At 39.2% G+C, this 18,897-nt stretch overlaps 1 protein-coding gene across 1 annotated transcript in view; it reads right to left on the minus strand.

The window, feature by feature from the left end:
* Positions 1 to 242: 242 nt before the first annotated feature.
* Positions 243 to 18,897, minus strand: part of pappa2 (pappalysin 2) — a gene marked incomplete at its 5' end in the record, with an annotated part of 72,007 nt that continues 53,352 nt past the window's right edge. The window contains 2 exon segments of the mRNA XM_014004452.1: positions 243 to 1,536; positions 5,466 to 5,564. Coding sequence (XP_013859906.1) covers positions 1,441 to 1,536; positions 5,466 to 5,564 — 195 coding nt within the window.

The raw sequence follows: 18,897 nt of genomic DNA on the forward strand, positions 1-18,897 counted from the left end.
TATCTATCTATCTATCTATCTATCTATCTATCTATCTATCTATCTATCTATCTATCTATCAAGTCTCTCCAGCTTTTTGTTTTATTTTTAAAGTTTTTGAGTTTGCATTTTTGTGTTCTTGAGAAGTCTGCTCTCTGGGTCCAACCATCCACACCGACCCCTTCAACGCCCTCAGCAGCACAAACACGTGTACACAAACCAGCAATTTCTTTCTGAATGAGTGTAAATGAAAAAGTCAGTAATTAAGGTCCATATAAAGTTGGTATTTATTACATCATGTATAAAGTACAGTAAAATATCACAAACATGATTATACTTTTATAGATACGATGTAGTGACAAAGTTTTTGACTTCTGGTTAGTACCGGCAGAACCTGCCTTTTTACACACGAATGTGTTGATGCAGAGCGTTGTCTTCTCAGATTTCATTTCTTTGTGTTTTAGGTACAACATTATTACACCTTTATCTGGACGTGCAGAGTCATTTCAGTGGTGCTGAGCAAGAAGGAACAGCAAATGTGTTCATGGTTTGTAGCTGAAGTTACAGAACATCCGTTAAAATTTAACTGTATTTAAAAAGTCCACATTCTGCAGGTTTACTGCCACAGATGAGTGTTGGACGATAAAATACCATGTTTAAATGACTTAAAATGTGAGCTAAATAGTACAGAGTATTGACCTGTGTGGCTAACAAGTGGCCTAATACATACATTAGGAGATCCAAATATATTATATTATATGTCTGTACAGATATATATCCTCTTTCACACCTAACAGCTACACGTCAGACAAAACCGTTCAACATGTGGAATATCTGAATTCGTGAAGCCATTTGWTTGGTCTGGTAATGGACAAAGATGGTTTGGTTTCGTCTTTGAGATAAAGACGCCTGAGCTGGACTGGATTTTTTCTGTTCTCATTGGTTTGCGGCAGACAGATTTTGACTCTGTGAGATTTTTATCGTCAATAGAGGGCAAATAGTTTYCTCTTGTAGCCCTCCATGTGAGGATTGTGCACACACTGAGCAGATCTCAGTCTGGTCCAACTCTAATCAAGTCCAGAAATGGTTTTAAGTTCAATCAAAACAGTAATTAGATCTCATAATTACGGCTTTACTTCTGCAGAGATTTAAAGATCAGTCAGGCTCTGATCTTTAAATCATTTTCTCATCCTAATGAGATAATCTTTGGTTTCCTCACTCAGGAGAGAAAACAATATGTGGATGAGTATGTTGCTGGRCTAAAATAAGGAATTTAACCCAACATAAATCCCATTTAATGTGATTTACAAATAAAATCTCTCAAACTGCATTCTTTATATTACAAATATGAAGAATCATTTTTGTTCTTGTTTATAGTAGTGTTTTTTTTTGTGATTTGACTCATGTTTAGAACAAATTTAGCTTCTTATTTCTCCATCTTCCTCCTCCAGCAGCACTTCATCAGTCCAGATGTTTGGCTTTGTTCTTATTCTCGTCAGCATCTGGATCGCGGCAAGTGCACTCATCCTCGCTGCAGTCCGCTCCAAACTGAATGACCTGTCGAAAAACAAGCAACGTTCAGGTATCAGTTTCACATATGGAGATCTGTCAGACTGCAACTTGAGTAAAAACACAAAATGTGAGTTTCTTTTCAAGAACTGCCTTTTTATTGATCTTTTGCCTTCTACAGTGAGCCATGGCAAATGTTTTTGACTGTTTATGTGTGGTTGAGTGATGTTGGTTAAAAGATTTTAATGATAAACATTGAATCGCTGATTTTGATTAATTTCTGGAGCCAACCCATTTAAAAAGGCTGCCATAATTAAGCAAACACAAAACAGTTAAATAGTAATGCAGCTAATTTTAGGGATAAATACCATTGGGTGTACAGCCGATTAACTTTTGGTGTCACCYCAAATCAAAATGGTTKCCACAACCTACTTTAGGAAACATAAAAGTGGCTATAATTCAACAAATACAAATATTGGACTAAGATTATGTTTATTAGYTGAGCTTCATCCCCAACAAGAACTCAGGGTGTGATGCATTGTGCAATATTTTTGTTTAAAGCTTTGGCATTAACTTCAATTTCCTGGTTCCCATGGGAAGATTTTAAATTGTCAGATGATTTTCAAAACCTGAGACCCCTAACACATGTTGATTGAAATCATAGATGTACCAGATTTGGTCCTACAGCTACGGCAAAGTACAACACACCACACACAAAYGGATTTCACCCACGAACATTYAGATGTCAGACTGGAAATCTTGCRAGACCTCTTGTGATCAAATGGGGAATCAGAATAAATAAACATGGCCGACRAGGAARAYGCAATGGTTATAGTTTGTGGACTATTTTTAACAAAAAGACGTCTCCGACATCCACAGGATTTTCTGGCGCACATTGGTGGTTGCTTTGTCTGCTGAATTTTGGATTTCCCTCCATGTCACCTCGCTTTCTTATTAGCTACACGTCACATTCAACAGGCTGCGAGCTYGTTTGTCCTCAAGGAAACACACACGCTGGGATAACGGGCCAGGACAATCATGTTGAATATCCACAGTTTGAGATAGGAGTGGTCCCAATGTCCTTCTGAGCCAACTAGATCACTCTTAACACACCACACACGGCAGGAATATCTCCTAAGATTATTTTTAGAGCAATCGTGATAATCAGGGCTTCCTTATACTTGTCGGAAGGCCAAAATCAGGTCAAAAATGGGCACAATTATCTTGCTGTGTGAACCAAGCATTAGAGTCAGCCCCGCCTGTCTGTTTGCAGWATATTGCATGAGCCAATGAGCAGATTTTTGCGAAAACCACAGTAACCATTGGTGGTATATCTAAAACTTGTTCACATTTTTGGGTGGCCCAATTTAAGATGACCACCACAGCTAATTGGCATTAGTCAAATGGCTATAACTAGCCCATTTTACAAATATTGAGCTAATGTTTGGTGTGGTAGTAGCTGAGAGTCATCCTCTGTACGCACTCTGAGCAAGATTTCTCACATTATATGAGACTGATGAGACTGTGTATAACCTCACTAACGAGGTTTGACCCAAATGACTGCAGCGTTTTAACGAAGGTTACGTCTTTAATACTGTGAATAAGTGGATTTGGACCAGAGCATTACAAAAAGTGTTTGGTAACACCCAGTAAGAGGGTCTTCCAGCAGAGTTGTGACATTTCAACCGTAGCAACAACCATAAAMCTGAATGGGAAAAGCAGACAATAAAAGTTACATTTGCCTGACGGTTGTGTTTGTGCTGAGAGGAAAGCACCCGTTAAAACTCGCTGCCTGTCTTCACGGTTTCAAAGAGACCCTCGATGGCTCCCAGAGGGCCGATAAAGCGCATGTCAAAGGCTTCAACGTAGCCTTTGAAAGGCAAGAAAACCCTCGTTTGGTCTTCAGGGGGGCCGAGGGAGGGAGGAAGGCACCACCGTGGAGGTGAACGGATGAACACATGTTAGGAATCAACAACACGAGGCTGCCAGCTCTCGTCTAGGAAGCGAGCCATCACCACAGGTTGCAAAATAAACTCTRGTGCCCCGTGAAGCAGTCTGTTGCAAGAAATGTAAACATTCGCTCCCAGAGAGAAGGAGTGTGGGGGGCAGCGGGGGGGAGGACAGAGAGAAAGAAAAGGGAGACGGAGGAAAAAAATGAGAGTGGGAGGTATGTAAAAGAAAACAACAATGATGGCATGCAACAGAGAGGAGTCGAGTGGGAGGTGGAAGCTTGTCAGCCTCTCTCTGCTGATTGCTTCTTCTGTTGAAGGGYGACAGGGTTGATGGCGGGGCAATCGACTCTCTGAGGACTCTCTGAGGGCTCTCAACAAGCTGCAAAAAGGCCCAGCTTTGCTCAAAATACCAGCAGTCCCATTCAGGACAAATTTGCACTCAGATGTTTTCCCCTAACAGCTCCATTTAGTTTTAAGGATGTCAGATTACGGCGAGACAGAAAAAAACAAAAACTGAATCATTCTAGCAGCCTCTGGAAGAGCTTCTTTTTGCTACATGCACAGAAACAAAATCCAAGTCTTTTTTGAGGGTGTTTGAGGGTTTAGAAGTGCACACACAGACTGCTTCATGCTTTAGYTCAGAAAAGACGTGTTTTTGAAGAACAAAAAGGTCACCTTGTCGTATGTGAGCATTTGGATCAATAAGAATTGAAAAGGAGGCAAAGAGAAACAAAACTCATTTTGTTGAATGGCAGAGAAAAAAAAAGTATGTGATGAGGGCCATGTGCAGTCAAAACTCACAATTTCTGACACCTGCGTGGTTGGCACCGCATCGAAATAACTCATCCTGAAAACAGACCCCTTAATCCTCAATTTACTCCCCAATTCCTTTCTCTCTGCTGGAGCCGCGGTGGCAGTCAGGATGCTGACACTCACGGTGGCTGAGTTCACTTCCTTGAAAACGAGCCCCGCTCATTGAGCTGTTGTTTTACAGTGGCCGAGAAAACCGCAGACCATCAGACACCTCTCTGCCCCGACACTTATACCCCCCACCTCTCTTTCCCCTGTAAAAGAGCAGTTAGTGGCAGTCTGGCAGCTCATTTATTATGACGGCAGCTACAGACTCGCTGAACTCTTTCTCCATTAGGAAGGAGCTGCCAGTGAGTCATGGCGTGCTGAGGACACGGAGGAGACAGCCGAGGCTCGGCCAACTGTAGACCAGAGGAATTATTAGGCGCGGCCCCCTGAATGAGTGTTGTGAATATGTGGTTGTACAGTAGCCAACGAGGGTATATTGGAGAGAGAGCAAAAAAAAAAAAAAGAGGAGGGTTGATGGGGAGGGGGGATACTTCCCAAACGTCCCCACAGGAGAAACGTTCTCATGAAAGCACGGAAAAATAGGAAGAAAGATGTGTTTATCCAGGAGCAGCTGAGGGAACAAGCAGCCCGCCTGACCTGCTCATTATTATTCAAACCATTTCCTTCAGCCACCCAACATGTGCACTAAACATTCAGCACAATTAGTGACACTTGATACATGTGTATATCACAGTGAGCACGAAGCAGAGAGCTTGGTTGGCCGGTAAACTGATTAAGTAAAGATAAAAAGTCCAGCATCCTAACCCCGAGTGACAAAGCYTGCAGAGGTGCAACAGCTTCATGAAAGCACCTACAGCAGCACTGAGGTGATGAAAAGCTGCTTATTTACAATCTGAGTGGAAAAGCTGGAAGGCACAAATCTCCTCTGTTGTTTTAAGTGCAGAAGACTAAAGAGGCACAGTCGCTAACAGGAGAGAGGGGAAAGTAGCAGGGATCTGTGTTTATTTGCTTAGCTGAAGTCTCCTGCGTCGCGGCACGGTGCTGGTGCCAAAGCAGACTAATTCCTACAACTGCAAACAGGAAGAATGTCCCTCTGAATCCAGCTTCAGCCGCAGAGCTTCATTTTGAGCCTAAGTTGTTGGAATCAAACCTAAAACCAAGTGGAGAAAATAAATCTGACTGTAACAGAGGGATGGAAATCAGTACCTTTTTAGTGGAGAGTGTGGACGGGCAGCAGTCTCCACCATCGTACTGGCAGTAGGCCCTGTTGTTGATAGTGTCACACCAGCCGTCTCCTCCAAAAGGCTAAAGACATGCAAAAAATAATAATAAAATAAAGCAGTGTCATAGTTCTTGAAAGTAATCATCTTCTAAGTTGTCATCATTCCGCACCCAGAATGGAAATATCTGCATTATTGGAAAGATAATATCAACATACTGCAGGAAAAAAAATTATCATGCCACTAAGACGATCAGCTGTTCAGATATTTGCATGTGCAGTAATTAGAAGTGACAACAAAAACGAGAACACCTGCATGTAAACAGAGCATTGCTACAACAGTGAACAGTGGTGTCAAAAATATTCACATTCATTCATACATGTCAACTTGTTCAGACTGTCCATAAACTACTTGGATGTTCCTCCATTTTGCTCATATATGGCCATATAGATTTTTTCAAAAACTCGGCTTTAATTTTACTTTTAGTCTCAGAGTCTGTAGGACTTAAAATGATCACTAAATAAAATTAAATAATCACCTCCCAACCCACTCTGTAGCACCACAGCAATTGTGTTGCTACAAAATCAATATTTCTCAGTCAATGCGCATCCTCGGACTGTTCCTTTCTGCGAGTAGGAGGAAGGGGTGGGATGTGTTGTGCCRCTCTGACCACTTCCTGACCACCACCACCACCCCCTGTGTGCTTGTATCATGTGAGAGTGCAATGGATTTTTGTAAAAATAATTACAAATCTTTGAAAATCAGTGCACAGGTAAACATACGAAAGGGTTGACGTGTATGTTCATTACTCAGGTAGAAGTATAAAATAGGTTTAAAACGATTTCTGTAGTAGTTGAAGGATTAGCTCAAGCTTTTGTGTAAAAGTACTGAATTTAAAGCTACTTAAAGTACAAAGGTAAAAGTAATGAAAAAGGACAAAAGTTTAGGCTGTGCCTCAGGGTTCTAAAGTACACAACCCCACCTCCCTAAAAACATTTTTCTAAATGCTATAATGACTAAACGTTGGGTTGAAGTAKTCTACTTGTTTCAGCTGCATACTGTAATATATTCTGCATTTCTGCCACAGTCATCTTTATATGAGGCTATATACATCTGCTATGTCCTGCTAGAGTGAGACATGATTTGTGTCATGTGCAGGTGTGATGGATCATACAAACCAACAGCGTGCTGAATGGTAAATGGTAAATGGACTGTACTTGTATAGCACCTTTCTACCCAACCAGGCTACTCAAAGCGCTTCACACTACAATATGTGCCCTCATTTACCCATTCACACAGCCCTCYACTAGATCTCCTGCAAAGCTAACATGTACAATCATCTATGGAGACTAATCAGTGCCAATCACATTCATACACTGATGGGACACACATCAGAGGGTTAAGTATCTTGTCCAAGGACACAACAACTGAGAGAGCTGGACAGGGGATCGAACCGGTGACCTTCCGRTTCCAGGATGACTCCCCTAACCACTCTGCCACAGCTGCCCAAATGGTGCATATTTATACTTCTCATTCAACCACAACTAAACTCTATCATATTGGATAGTTTTTTTCTATTAACTTAGAGAAACCTGAATAAAAATAGGTTGAAATGAAAAAGAAGGAAACTGCTCCTTACTTGATTTAAACATTGAGTAGAAAGTGAGATGGAGTATTAGGGCCACACTACAACATTTTTTTTTTTTTAACAATGAAAATAAAGTCATAATGTCCTGATGCACCTCAGTAATCCAGGTAGAAAAWTTWAAAWAAGGACAAGTGGACACTCAACCTAACAATAGGTCTGCAGTGCCCAGATTATCATCTATTTTTCACAGAGGGCTGAGTCATACTTGCAATAACAGCATTGTAAGAGGGGGACAACTGGACATGGAGGCCTCCACCATTGTTTAACGTTTTGTGATTTCACAAATATGGCTTCCTWTRCTCCTYTCTCAAACCAGTGTTCCTCTCTATCAATGATGAGAACATCTTCATCCCTGAAAGAGTGCAGTTTACTCTCATCTATAGGCCAGAGCAGTCASAGTCCTGACCTGATGATGTTGCTCTTCTGTGCTGGGCCATCCTTTTGAAAAATGGCTGCTTTGTTTCCCCGATGTATAACTGGTCACAGTCYTCCTGGCACTTAACAACATWCACATCATTTACTCTGTCTGTGCTGGGGGACCGGATTTTTCGGGTGAATCAGTCTTTGCCGTAATRTGTTTTGGAGTTTGAAAACTACTGAGACATCATGTTTACAGAACAAATGTCTGTTTCTCTGAAAGGAGAAAAAATCCATACTACAGTATTACATGAAAAAGTCATTTTACATAACATCCATTTTCTATTGCAGGGTCAACTCGCACCTGCTGTGGACAGCCTCTGTGTTTATGAAGGAGTAGTAGAAGTTTAAATGATGACAGTTGCATTTTACTTCTGGTTATAAAACAGCTGCTAATGTAAAACAGGACCAATRATAAACACTTAAAACCTAAATGCAAGTCTTCATGATTTTAACTGTTTGTTAAATAATAATGAGCTCTTTTTAGCTAGACTTAGCTGCATTTTAGCAAAAATTGGCACATTTTTATTTTTGGTGAATGTAGTAGGATTGGGTAATATTGGCAAAAAAAATTAATCACAATTAATTGTGGTATTTAGCCAACAACGATTAATTTGACGATGAATTCCCTGGAGGCCCTGGACACACTTATGTCCTAGTCAAATGACCAATTTAGAGGGAAACATTTGCCTTTCGTAAAAATCTGTTCCAAATTGTGTCAAAATTACAGACTTTAGGCTATACATCATTTTTTTTAATTATGTTGATAGATAAATAAATTATAGAACTTTTTTTTAATGTTCATCATATTTGAAGCAGAGAGAGGCACCAAGTGGACAGACTGGAGAAATCTCCCATCAGTCTGCCTGGTGGCATTAATCGTATTAACCGTGACGTGCCAAAAAAGTAATTGATTAATGTTTCTCTGATGATTAATTGCACACAATATGATTATACCCAACCCTAGTATGTAGGGGTCACCTCGAGTGAAATATTAAGGAAAGTGTCTTGGACCTCAGGCCTTTGATGGGCATTTAAAGGGACAAAAACTCTGTTCCACTTAGAACTTAATTTAGGCCATGACCGGTCATCTTAACCATAAAAGAGACATTCTCTTTTTTTAATCAGATAATAAACAGAATAATCTTTTTTATTTGATTTATTTTTCTCTTAACTCAAAGTTTAGATGCATTTTGATAATCCTGAAACAATGTTTGTCAAGTTACAGGACAAAAGGGAACACATCTTTTCTCACTCAGTATGATTTCAGCTGTGCATGGATTTTTCTGTGGAAATATTTTACTTAACCAAACTAACCATTATGGTTTAAGTTGATGAAACATCAATGTTTTATTTGTCTGAATTGTACTGCAAATSTTTGAGTTTGAAGTAATTCATTCTTTCAGTTAAAGAGTTTTCAGAAAATAACTAAACAGGTCATGATATGTTTGGTTCTGAAATACACAGAAGCAATAATTATGTTAGATAAGTCTGGCCTTCTATCGACTCAGGGCGGAACCAGTCTTGTTCTTTAGTAACTAACAGTTTCTGCATGAACAGTAGAAGGAGAAGGACACCCTTCCGTCAACACTAACAGCTGCTCTCCTCCAGGAGAACCAGCGAACTTGGGACTGTGTTGTTCTACCCTTTATTGCCAACGGGGAACCACATGGCCAGATACGACCAACACTTGGTGTGTCCACCAAGAGCTCAAAGCTCATAAAGCAACTTTGTCTTGACTTCCTGTGGGGAGCAAGTTTTATTTTTGGAACAGGGATCCAGTTTGGCTGAAGGAGTAACTTGTGCCTGGATGGTCCAAGCAAGTAAGGAACTGGGAATTTGCCTTGCTCACTGTTCGACCTCTCTTACTACCTGAATCGTGACTCAACGGTCAACTCACGGGTAATGCTGGCTTTGTTACTAAGTGTCGCTGGTCTGACGGACGTCGAGAGAGAGAGATACCTTGCCTCTGGTTTCCCACATTTTTAAAGATAAGATTACAAGTTAGGAACTAACTATCTTACTTTCCTCCTTTCTCTTAAACATTTACCTTGGCAAATCTAAGTCATTTGCCTCAAATGTCTGGTTTTCAAAACCTAAGCTTGACATTTGCTGTCTTTAAGTGCTGAATTGATGAACAATTAAGTTTAGATGCAATTTGAATTGTTATTGATTCTTAAACTTTTTATAGGAAATAGATTGCTCACAATTAACTGTACTGTAGTGATTTTGTTTGATTATGTAAATAAATGGTCGCATTTATTGATGGATCGAATCAAAATTCACTGAGTCACTTCATTTATTGTGTTGTCCGTTAATTTTTGCATTAAAGAAGTATTTACTGAAAATAAGAGATCCTTGCTAAAATACATCCTTATAACTTTGTTATAAGAACGTAGGGTGTAAATCCTAAAATGATTTGGGTAGTACACTACCTAAATCATTCCATTATAACTTAAAATCGTTTCTTTTAACTTTAATGATCCTTTGAAGAAACTAAGACTGTGAACAAACATTTTATTTCTCAACTTTTGAGAAAGCCTTGTTTGGTTCACACTATAAACGTTTTTTTTATTATTATTGAAACAAAACATAAAAAGCCTTAAAGTCATAAACATGAGACAATAAGAGTTTAGTAATAATGCAGTGTTTTCTACGATTAAACAGAGTTATGGCTCTAGCATAAAAACTGTCCATTTGTTCATATTTTTGGGGCCCTGTATTGACTTCAAGAGGGCAGAGTTCAAACAGCTGATGTTCTGGGTGGGATGGCTCTGCCTGAATCTGATGGGACTTTCTGATGTAATAAAATCTGTTTATTATYTATCGAGCATTTCTTTGTTATTTATCCAAGAATAAGTTGCAAATGGAACATCCTAAGCATAAATTTCCAGACCTTCCTCTTCCTAGATACCTCCTTTGGGGGCTTGCAGGTGTTCCCAAGTCATTTGAGAAATTATGTGCCCAGCGAGACCAAGATCTGCCCCAAGGTCTTTTACTGGTGAGATATGTCAAGAATGCATACTTGCTAGATCCATCAATATTCCACTTCATTCTACCCCTACTTCTGAATAAGACCCAATAACATGTGAACCCCTCCACCTACGGCAATAATTCCCAACTCAGAGGTGACAACTCATCCTGTCTGGWTAAGAACCATGGCCACAGACTTAGAGTAGTAGCACATCTTCATTCTGGATGTGAACTGCTTCAGTTCCTGCGAGACATCCCCATTTATATGATATTCAGAAAACCCAGTTGACTGGCCCAAGACTGCCAGTTTATCAGACAGTCTGGCTCAAATAASAAACTTGTAAAAAATATTCAAGTTGGAGTTCCGGGACTGATAGTGTTTAATGACAGTATAAAGAGTTCAGTATATTTTATTTATATATGTTTTTTATCCATGTCCAAAGCATGGTAAAAGTAAGAAATTCTACTCTTAAATCACTCTTAATTTTCCGTCTTAGCAAAAGTCTCTGTGGAGTAGTAAAAGTGAGGAGTTCTACAGATGACCTGGAAGACATGCTCTCTCTCATTTAAACAAATGGTCTAGTTGTCCAATAATCCTGATTCCACCTGAGACAGTGCTSCATTCGATACTTCAGGCAATAATTCATACAAATGGTACATAAAATAGACCAAGTCTGAGCTACACTATCCTTGCCTTATTAAGAAATTACTGACACACACTGATGAATACACTCCCTTTTCAAGCATATAACGCCAGAGTTGGCGTTTGCACAAATCACTGATAAAAGCATTAGAACCAGGTGTTTTTTATATATATATTTTTACCTGGCAGGGGAGATACCATGATCATGAAGGTGGTTCACCCAGGATGAGGTCCAGCCATTGCACTCCGGCTGTACTGACCCTTGCGAATTCCCCACATGTGGGAATCTCGACTGCATAATTTCTGATAGTGGGGGACTGCGTTCGCGCTCTCCCCTGAAAAAAAAAAAAAAAAAAAAAAAAAAAAAAAAAAGAACCAGGTGTTTTGTTTGCCTTCAGTCAGAGATAAATGACCCCCTAAAGAAAGAAGACCCAAAGACAGACCTGATCCTCTAATAGGGTGTCAGCTTTGTCTAGTACTGACAGTAGGCTTCAGTTACAGAACACTTTTAAGTTGCGGCAAGCATAAACAAGTGACACAGAGTAAGAGGCAATAGCGGACAGTTATTTAAGATTGATTACTGTGTAGCTTGATGCGTTTTTGTGGCCGTAAATTAGAAATAGATATTACCTGGTTTAAATGTCTTAAATAGATGGAGACATTGAATCTGCTATGCTGATTAATGGCCTGAGACCTTCATCCCAGTTTAATCTGCCTCCACTCTGAATGAAGATTCAGAAGTACTGCTGCTTTTGACATTCTCAATGTGACAAATCGATTCATTGAATATAACTCAGCAAGAGAGGCTGCTTTATTCGCTGACCTCTGACTACCACTAGTAGACAAATTTTATTAGTTATGCACTGCATCACTGGTTAATAGYTCTTCCTAAAGTTACTTCATACAATGCACTGGTTAGTACACAAGTCCTTCTTGAAAAACTACACAGTGGCACAACATTTGTGGAATTTAAATTACATTTAATCTGAAACGCACCACGATAAAMGCCATTTTAATGTTTTCCTTTCAATCGTAAGGGTTTCCTCAAAGTGCAAACAACATGGGAGTATACGTGCAGAATGCCAAAGGCACTTTTGGCTTTGTCTGATGATCTGATGAAGATATTCTACAGATCCTACTTGTGCAGGGAGATAGAGAGCAGCTGCTGAGAAGATTTCTGTTGTTTTCTCTAGACTTCAAAAGAATTTATCTCTAAACCAAGAAACAAATGTTATTTTCCTGCTCAGCAGCCATGGCATGAATGAATCTATTTAATCATTYCATTTCTTAGTAAACACTTAATAGCAACAACAACTGAGCTCCACCCCAGTCACTATGTGTACATTAATTTTCTCATTAATTTTATAGTCTACGTAGGTCATGCATACAGACTTGCATAACCTGATGATTATTTTTTAACCATTACAACATTAATAACCAGACCGTTCCTTCATTTAATCACATATACAGTATGTCCTGATTCATCTCAGTAATCCAGGTAGAAAAATAATAATAAAAAAAATAAGTACCGGTAGGTCCTCTAGATGGGTTCTTCTTTAGTGAAACGTTTCATCTCTCCTCCAAGAGGAGTGCATRTAATATATTTAAGACCAGGTCTCAAGTTAGGGTTAATAAGTATTTTCATGAACATCAATCCATTATCTTTACTTGCTTCTTTCTTTCTGGGTCACTTTTTGTCCAGCCCCCAGTCAGCCTGGCCTTATTCTACCTATCTATTGCCACCTCAATGTGGGCAGGACCATCATATTAAAAATGGGCAAACCTTACTTTGTTTTATTTGCAACACAACAATGCTGGATGACATCAAACTCGGAGGAAAAGTAGAGAAGACTGTATCGGACAATCCAGCAGTATGACACTTTAGACAAGAGGGCAAGACGACGGAGGATGTTAAGCTAATGTTAGCTTGTTGCTGTTTGGTAGCTTGCTACAGTTGTTGTGTATTTGAACTTGTGTTAAAAAAAAAACATTACAGTCTTTGCAAATGATTCACATAAAATTAATCTGTGTGATGTGACCACCCCGGTCAGTGAACCAATCAATGGGCAACAGTAGCTGATGTAATTTCGCAGTTCCAGAAATCAAGGTAAAAAAAGGCAAATGTAAACACATTGAACCTGGTTTTGAAGTMGGGCCGGTCCGTTCCGGGTCTTGCGGTTCAAAAAGGCCTTATGTTCAGCAGTCACAGTACAAACACCCTGACCAGGTTGCAAGTCCATCACAGGGASCTTTAGAGACAAACAACCTACTGACAATTTAGAGTTGCCAATGAGCCTAACATGCATGCTTTTGGTCTGTGGGAGGAAACCGAAGTGCCCTGAGCAAACCCATACATGCACAGAGAAAACATGCAAGCTCTACCCAGAAAGGTCYCTGGCCGGGATTCGATCCGGCAACCTTCTTGCTAAGCGGCAACAGCTCTACCACCTTTCAGTTACATATAGAGACAAATGCACAGAACCCTGATGAGTAAAGCAGCCAGAGTTGGCAGCATGCAGTTGTACCACACGCACGAATATAAGGTCAGATAGTATATCTTTTATCTTTATACAGAAAGTCTTCTAAAATCAGAGTAAAAARCAGAGACAAAGCAGCAGCCAAGCCTACACTTCACTTTAATAAATTTTCTACCTCCTCGTGCCGACTTTTTAAGAGCAYGCACTATCATAAGAAACTGCCAGAACATTACAAAACACAGATAAGAACTCCAGGGGGCACTCAGTGATATATGTATTTACTTCTATCTACCAAGGATAAGTCTTAGTGTTTAAATAGGAGGCAGTTTATTCATCCCTCAACCCCCACCCTAAAAGTCATGTAGCCAAACTAAAAACCAGTTTTATTATGCTCTAAATAACAAAAATATATATATTTTCCCCAACAGTTAAAGTAAACGTGTTTTTGTTTAATGCTGAATTTTAGTTTGAGTGAGTAAAATTAAAATACAGTGTGGTTACAAGTTACTCATCTCAGGCATGTCAAAATCTTGTTTTTTTCACTCAGGTGATTGTCTGATGCTCATCACCCAAAACACAAGATGAASCTGGTTTCACATTAAAATTGATCAATTACCCAACACATCGTCATAAATCTTAATATAATTAATTATCTTATATCTGAAGGTAAAACTCTAAATAAAATGAAAACTTGGCATGGGCTGTAAAAGTGTCCAAATATAAATATAATAAAAGCTCACTTGTCTGTTTAGTTTAATGGCACTAAAAAAGATAAAATAAAAAATAAATGACTAAAACTAGGTGTCTGAAATGTAATTTATGGTGCACTATATTGTCAACCTCTAGTGAAATTTTTATTTCATAGAAACTTAGCACAAAAATAAGTATATTTGTGTTTGGTAGATTATTTCTTTGTTGTAGCAAKGTTTCTTGACAATAAATCATTACCAGTGGAAAGCCTGTTAATTTCCCTTTTAAATGGTGCCACTTTTGTAAGGAACATGYATTTGTGCMATGAGCAGTAGAGCTGAGTACATAGGTGCACATAAAATATTTCCCAAATCTTCTCTGCCAAACATCTTATTTTGCTGTTTCTATTTACACTTGTTTTAAGGTTCTGGTACCCCCAGGTACTGCCAATCAGGTGCCCAGTATAAGATTTTTGCAAATGTAGGGGTCACCTCGAGTGAAGAAACAAGATTTACTGCCTCGAAGCAGGCCTCGGACAGGCCTGACGAGAGGACAGGAACTCTGCCACAAACTGAACTCTATTTAGGCCATGACAGGTCATTCTAACCGTGGAAGAGAACCCCTCAGTTCTCTTAATCAGATAATGGACAGAACAATCTCTTCTGTTCGTGATTCATTGTTGTTTAACTAAGAATGTTTATGCATTTGTTAAATCATGATAATGACTGTCACAGGAAAAGTGGAACCACTTCTTTTCTTTTATTGTGCCTTAAAGATTAATACTGGTATAAAAAAATCACAGAGAATCTGATTACAATGTTTTCATTGTGTTTTTATGTAAATCCCTGTTTTATTTTACTGTGAACACAGTAATATAATTGTGGATTTTTCCTGAGAAAATCTTTCATTTATCTGGACTAACAGAAGGTTCAAAACTGATTATAAAACAGAAATGTTAATTAATCATCATAAATGTTTTGCAGTGATTTCTCTTAGTCTATTAGAGTCCATTATCTGATTAAGAGAACTGACGGGTTCTCTTCCACAGTTAGAATGACCTGTCATGGCCTAAATAGAGTTCAGTTTGTGACAGAGTTCCTTTCCTCTCGTCAGGCCTGTCCAAGGCCTGCTTCGAGGAAGTAAATCTTGTTTCTTCACTCGAGGTGACCCCTACACAAAGAAGCATTGTTACAACAAAGAAATATTCTACCAAACAAATATTTTCTTACATTTTAGTAACTACGTATTTTTAAATAACTTTTCTTTTAGTAATTTTCCACGATAGGCTTGAACTTTTGTACACGGGGTGTTTTCCAGACTAARCAGTCAGCAGTCAGTGGGCCAAAAGGGGTCAACTATGTGTCACTTAGTTCCGAGTCTACAGTTGTGTCTTTATTACCCTTTATTACCAAATGATTCAAAGTTTCCTTGGTTGTAATTTATTTCAGACTAGAAAGTTGCTGTAAAGTGCTTCATGATTTGATGAAGGCAGTAGCACAGTAACCATCACTGAGTGTTTTTCAGGAAAGGAGTTGTCCAGTCTGCCAAAATGCCTCATGTGAAATGATGCATCAGTTGATGCATTTAATTGGCTCCTTGTTGTACTTGTATTAKCCATAGAAACACACGAAACGTATTTTGCCTCTGGTCCAACTCTTTCTCCTAAAAGCTACACAAAAACAATACTGAGCAATCTCTGTCTGGCGGGTCTGAGGAGGCTGATAAGACATCTGAGCTGAGTCACACTGTCATCAAGGAGCAAGGGCATCTGGATGGGATCTGGCACAGATTGCATACAACACGTGGTCCAGTGTAATTTACAGTGCTGTAAATTACAGTGGGGTATAGTGTGGGTTATAAGTAATTGTTTTGCTTAGCAACATTCACAGGCAGGTTGAAGGGAAAATGGAGTGCTGGCAGGTAGCGAAAATATTTTAATACCGTGAGACATCAACAGTTTATGTGTTCCATCCGTAGTTCCAAACTTTTCTGAACTTCGAGGATGAATGCCAAATCAAAGCTATMTGGGTTTATAGTATTAGATAATTTACTACAAAGACTGAAATATCACCATAAAAAGTACAGATCAGGCTAACTGTTAGACAAAGTATATAACAGACACTGACCACAGATGTGACTGTGAGATTAAATTAGTGACCTTTTGACTTCAGCAGTGAGGGTTAGTTAAAAATTTCTGAAGTAATAATAACTTACCTGTTCTAGATACATTTTTAACTAAAACCAGTTAGCAGCTCATCTGCGTGGGACAAAGACCATTACACTGCCGTCACTCCTTTTCATTACTCTGTTATTCCAGCAGACATACTGTTGTTGCATGAAGTGCCCCAGGTTGTACAAAGTGCTACAGGTAGCTGCTGCTGCCACTATTTGTGACTGAAAATGTTCATAAAATTCTTTGTGAACAAATATTTAAAAGGAAAAGCTGACAGAAATGTAAAAACTTCCAAACATATTAACYGATTCAATTTTTTTTAGATTGGAACAACACTGTATATCAAGTTGTAGAAATTGTCTGTAAACTGCAAGGATTTTCCACCATTTTGCATGGTGGAACATGAAATTTATTTCACGTCTCAGAGCTGACCTGTTGGTGAAATGGTAAGTTGCCTCCTACCCTCTGCCAAGTTGTATTGTGTGAGAGTACAACAGATTTTTGGTGAAATGTATGGATTTCTGAAGGTCAGCATAAAGGGAAATGTCCAAAGGGGTTGACATAAATGATTAGAGTTGTTCTGAATCAGAAGAAATCCACCTGGATCTTGACTCTGAGAAACAAGCTGTCAGTTTCTCAGTTGGGTCAGAATTAAAGTTGTATCCTTCAAACCGAAACCAAACAAAAACCATATATATAAAAAGTTGTGAGGGTTTGTGTTTTCTCTTATTTTCCTTTTTATGCTCATTTTCCTCACGTGTCTGTGTTACCTAAACCTCTGTGTTCCTCTCCAGGGGTCGGATTTATAAAACTGGCGTACGCACAATATGAGCCAAGAAACTTGTGTATGCCACTTTTCACGCCAAGGTTGTGATTTATAAAATCCAAACTTGACGTGAAAATGTGCGGTGCGCCAGCTTTGACCCATGCATACRCTCATTTTGGAGACGGGAAACTGCGACACAGATGGTGAAGYGARGAATTAGAGCCACACTGTGTAATGATCACTGTCAGATATTTAATTTACCTTCAGAATCAGACTTAGATTTTTATTTAGCTTTATCATCAGCTTTCTTAACAGTAATATTTATGCTTCTGCTGCTGAGCCAGAAGGAGCTTTGAAATAAAAAAAACTTAAATCTTAAATAAAAGTTCACGCAACTCAATAATTTCTTTCCTCCTTCTCACGACCCTGACTCACAGACCCCTCCCTGACAAGAGACATTTCAACAGCACGACAGCAAAAGTCACGCTTTGGGTACGCCGGTTTGCATGTTATAAAAAGTTCACTTTTTAAAAACCGCATTTGTCACGCGCAGCGAGTGGGGGGGGGTGTCTGCCGCAGATAACACAGCAGAGAGAGGGAGGACGGGGAAGAAGAGCGGTGAACTTAACTTTATCTGACTTATTTAATTTAATTTATTGTTCTTATCATCCTCTGTGAAGAAATTAACTTGAAGCTGAGTTGTTGAAATAAATCATTAGATTACTCTAAACGTCTGTAAACCTGCAAACTGAGGGAAAATCKGTGTCAATTACAATCTGTTCACGTGAGCAGCTTTCAGCACCTGTCGTCCTCCAGACGCACGAAGGAGCGTCTGAACCGGCCAATCACTTCTTTTTGACATTGATCAGCTGACTGATTTAAATACATCTTAACATTCATGAGGTACTTTGCATTGACTGTTTATGGTTGAGTGTGGGCGTGTAGAGGGTAGAACCTGAGGTGGGACCTTGTGTGTAAATTATGAGGCACAGCTGTGATCTATAAAGGGAAATTGCAATGAAACATGCGTAGGCACGGTTTTATAAATCTCAATTTTTTTTGGCGTACGCCATTTTCGCCTTTTGGCCGTACGTTTACTTTTAGTATGGTTTCCATGCAATCCTTTATAAATCTGACCCCAGCTCTTCCTAATTCTGCTTGTCCTCCTCACTGGTGTTTGTCATTTCATTTCATTAGTGTCTATATATATTGTGTGTCTTTGTGTCAGTAGGGCAGTTATGCATTGAGTACCTTGAGTACCAGTATTCGTTTCCCCAGAGATTTCGGCTGCCACTTCAGTGGTTTATTTTGATTAAAGCATCTTATATTTTTGACTCCGAGTTCGAGGCGTGTTCTGTCTGCAACTTGGATTTCAAAAACAACCTTAAAGGGGCAATATTATGTGTTCCTCAGGCATACATTTAAATACTATACCATAATAAAGTATCTATGTCACCTTTAGCTGTTATTAAAATGCTGTTTTTAATGTTTAAACAGAAAATAAACTTATCTTCTCATCATTTCCTCTTCTAAATGCCTTGAAATTGGCCTCTGTCTCTTTAAGAACCACCTTCCGCTTCTGTCTCGCCCATTTTGGCGTGGGGAGGGAGGGTTCGTGCACACGCTATGAT

The sequence above is a fragment of the Austrofundulus limnaeus genome, unplaced genomic scaffold (genome assembly GCF_001266775.1).
Source record: "Austrofundulus limnaeus strain Quisiro unplaced genomic scaffold, Austrofundulus_limnaeus-1.0 Scaffold24, whole genome shotgun sequence".
Taxonomy (NCBI): domain Eukaryota; kingdom Metazoa; phylum Chordata; class Actinopteri; order Cyprinodontiformes; family Rivulidae; genus Austrofundulus; species Austrofundulus limnaeus.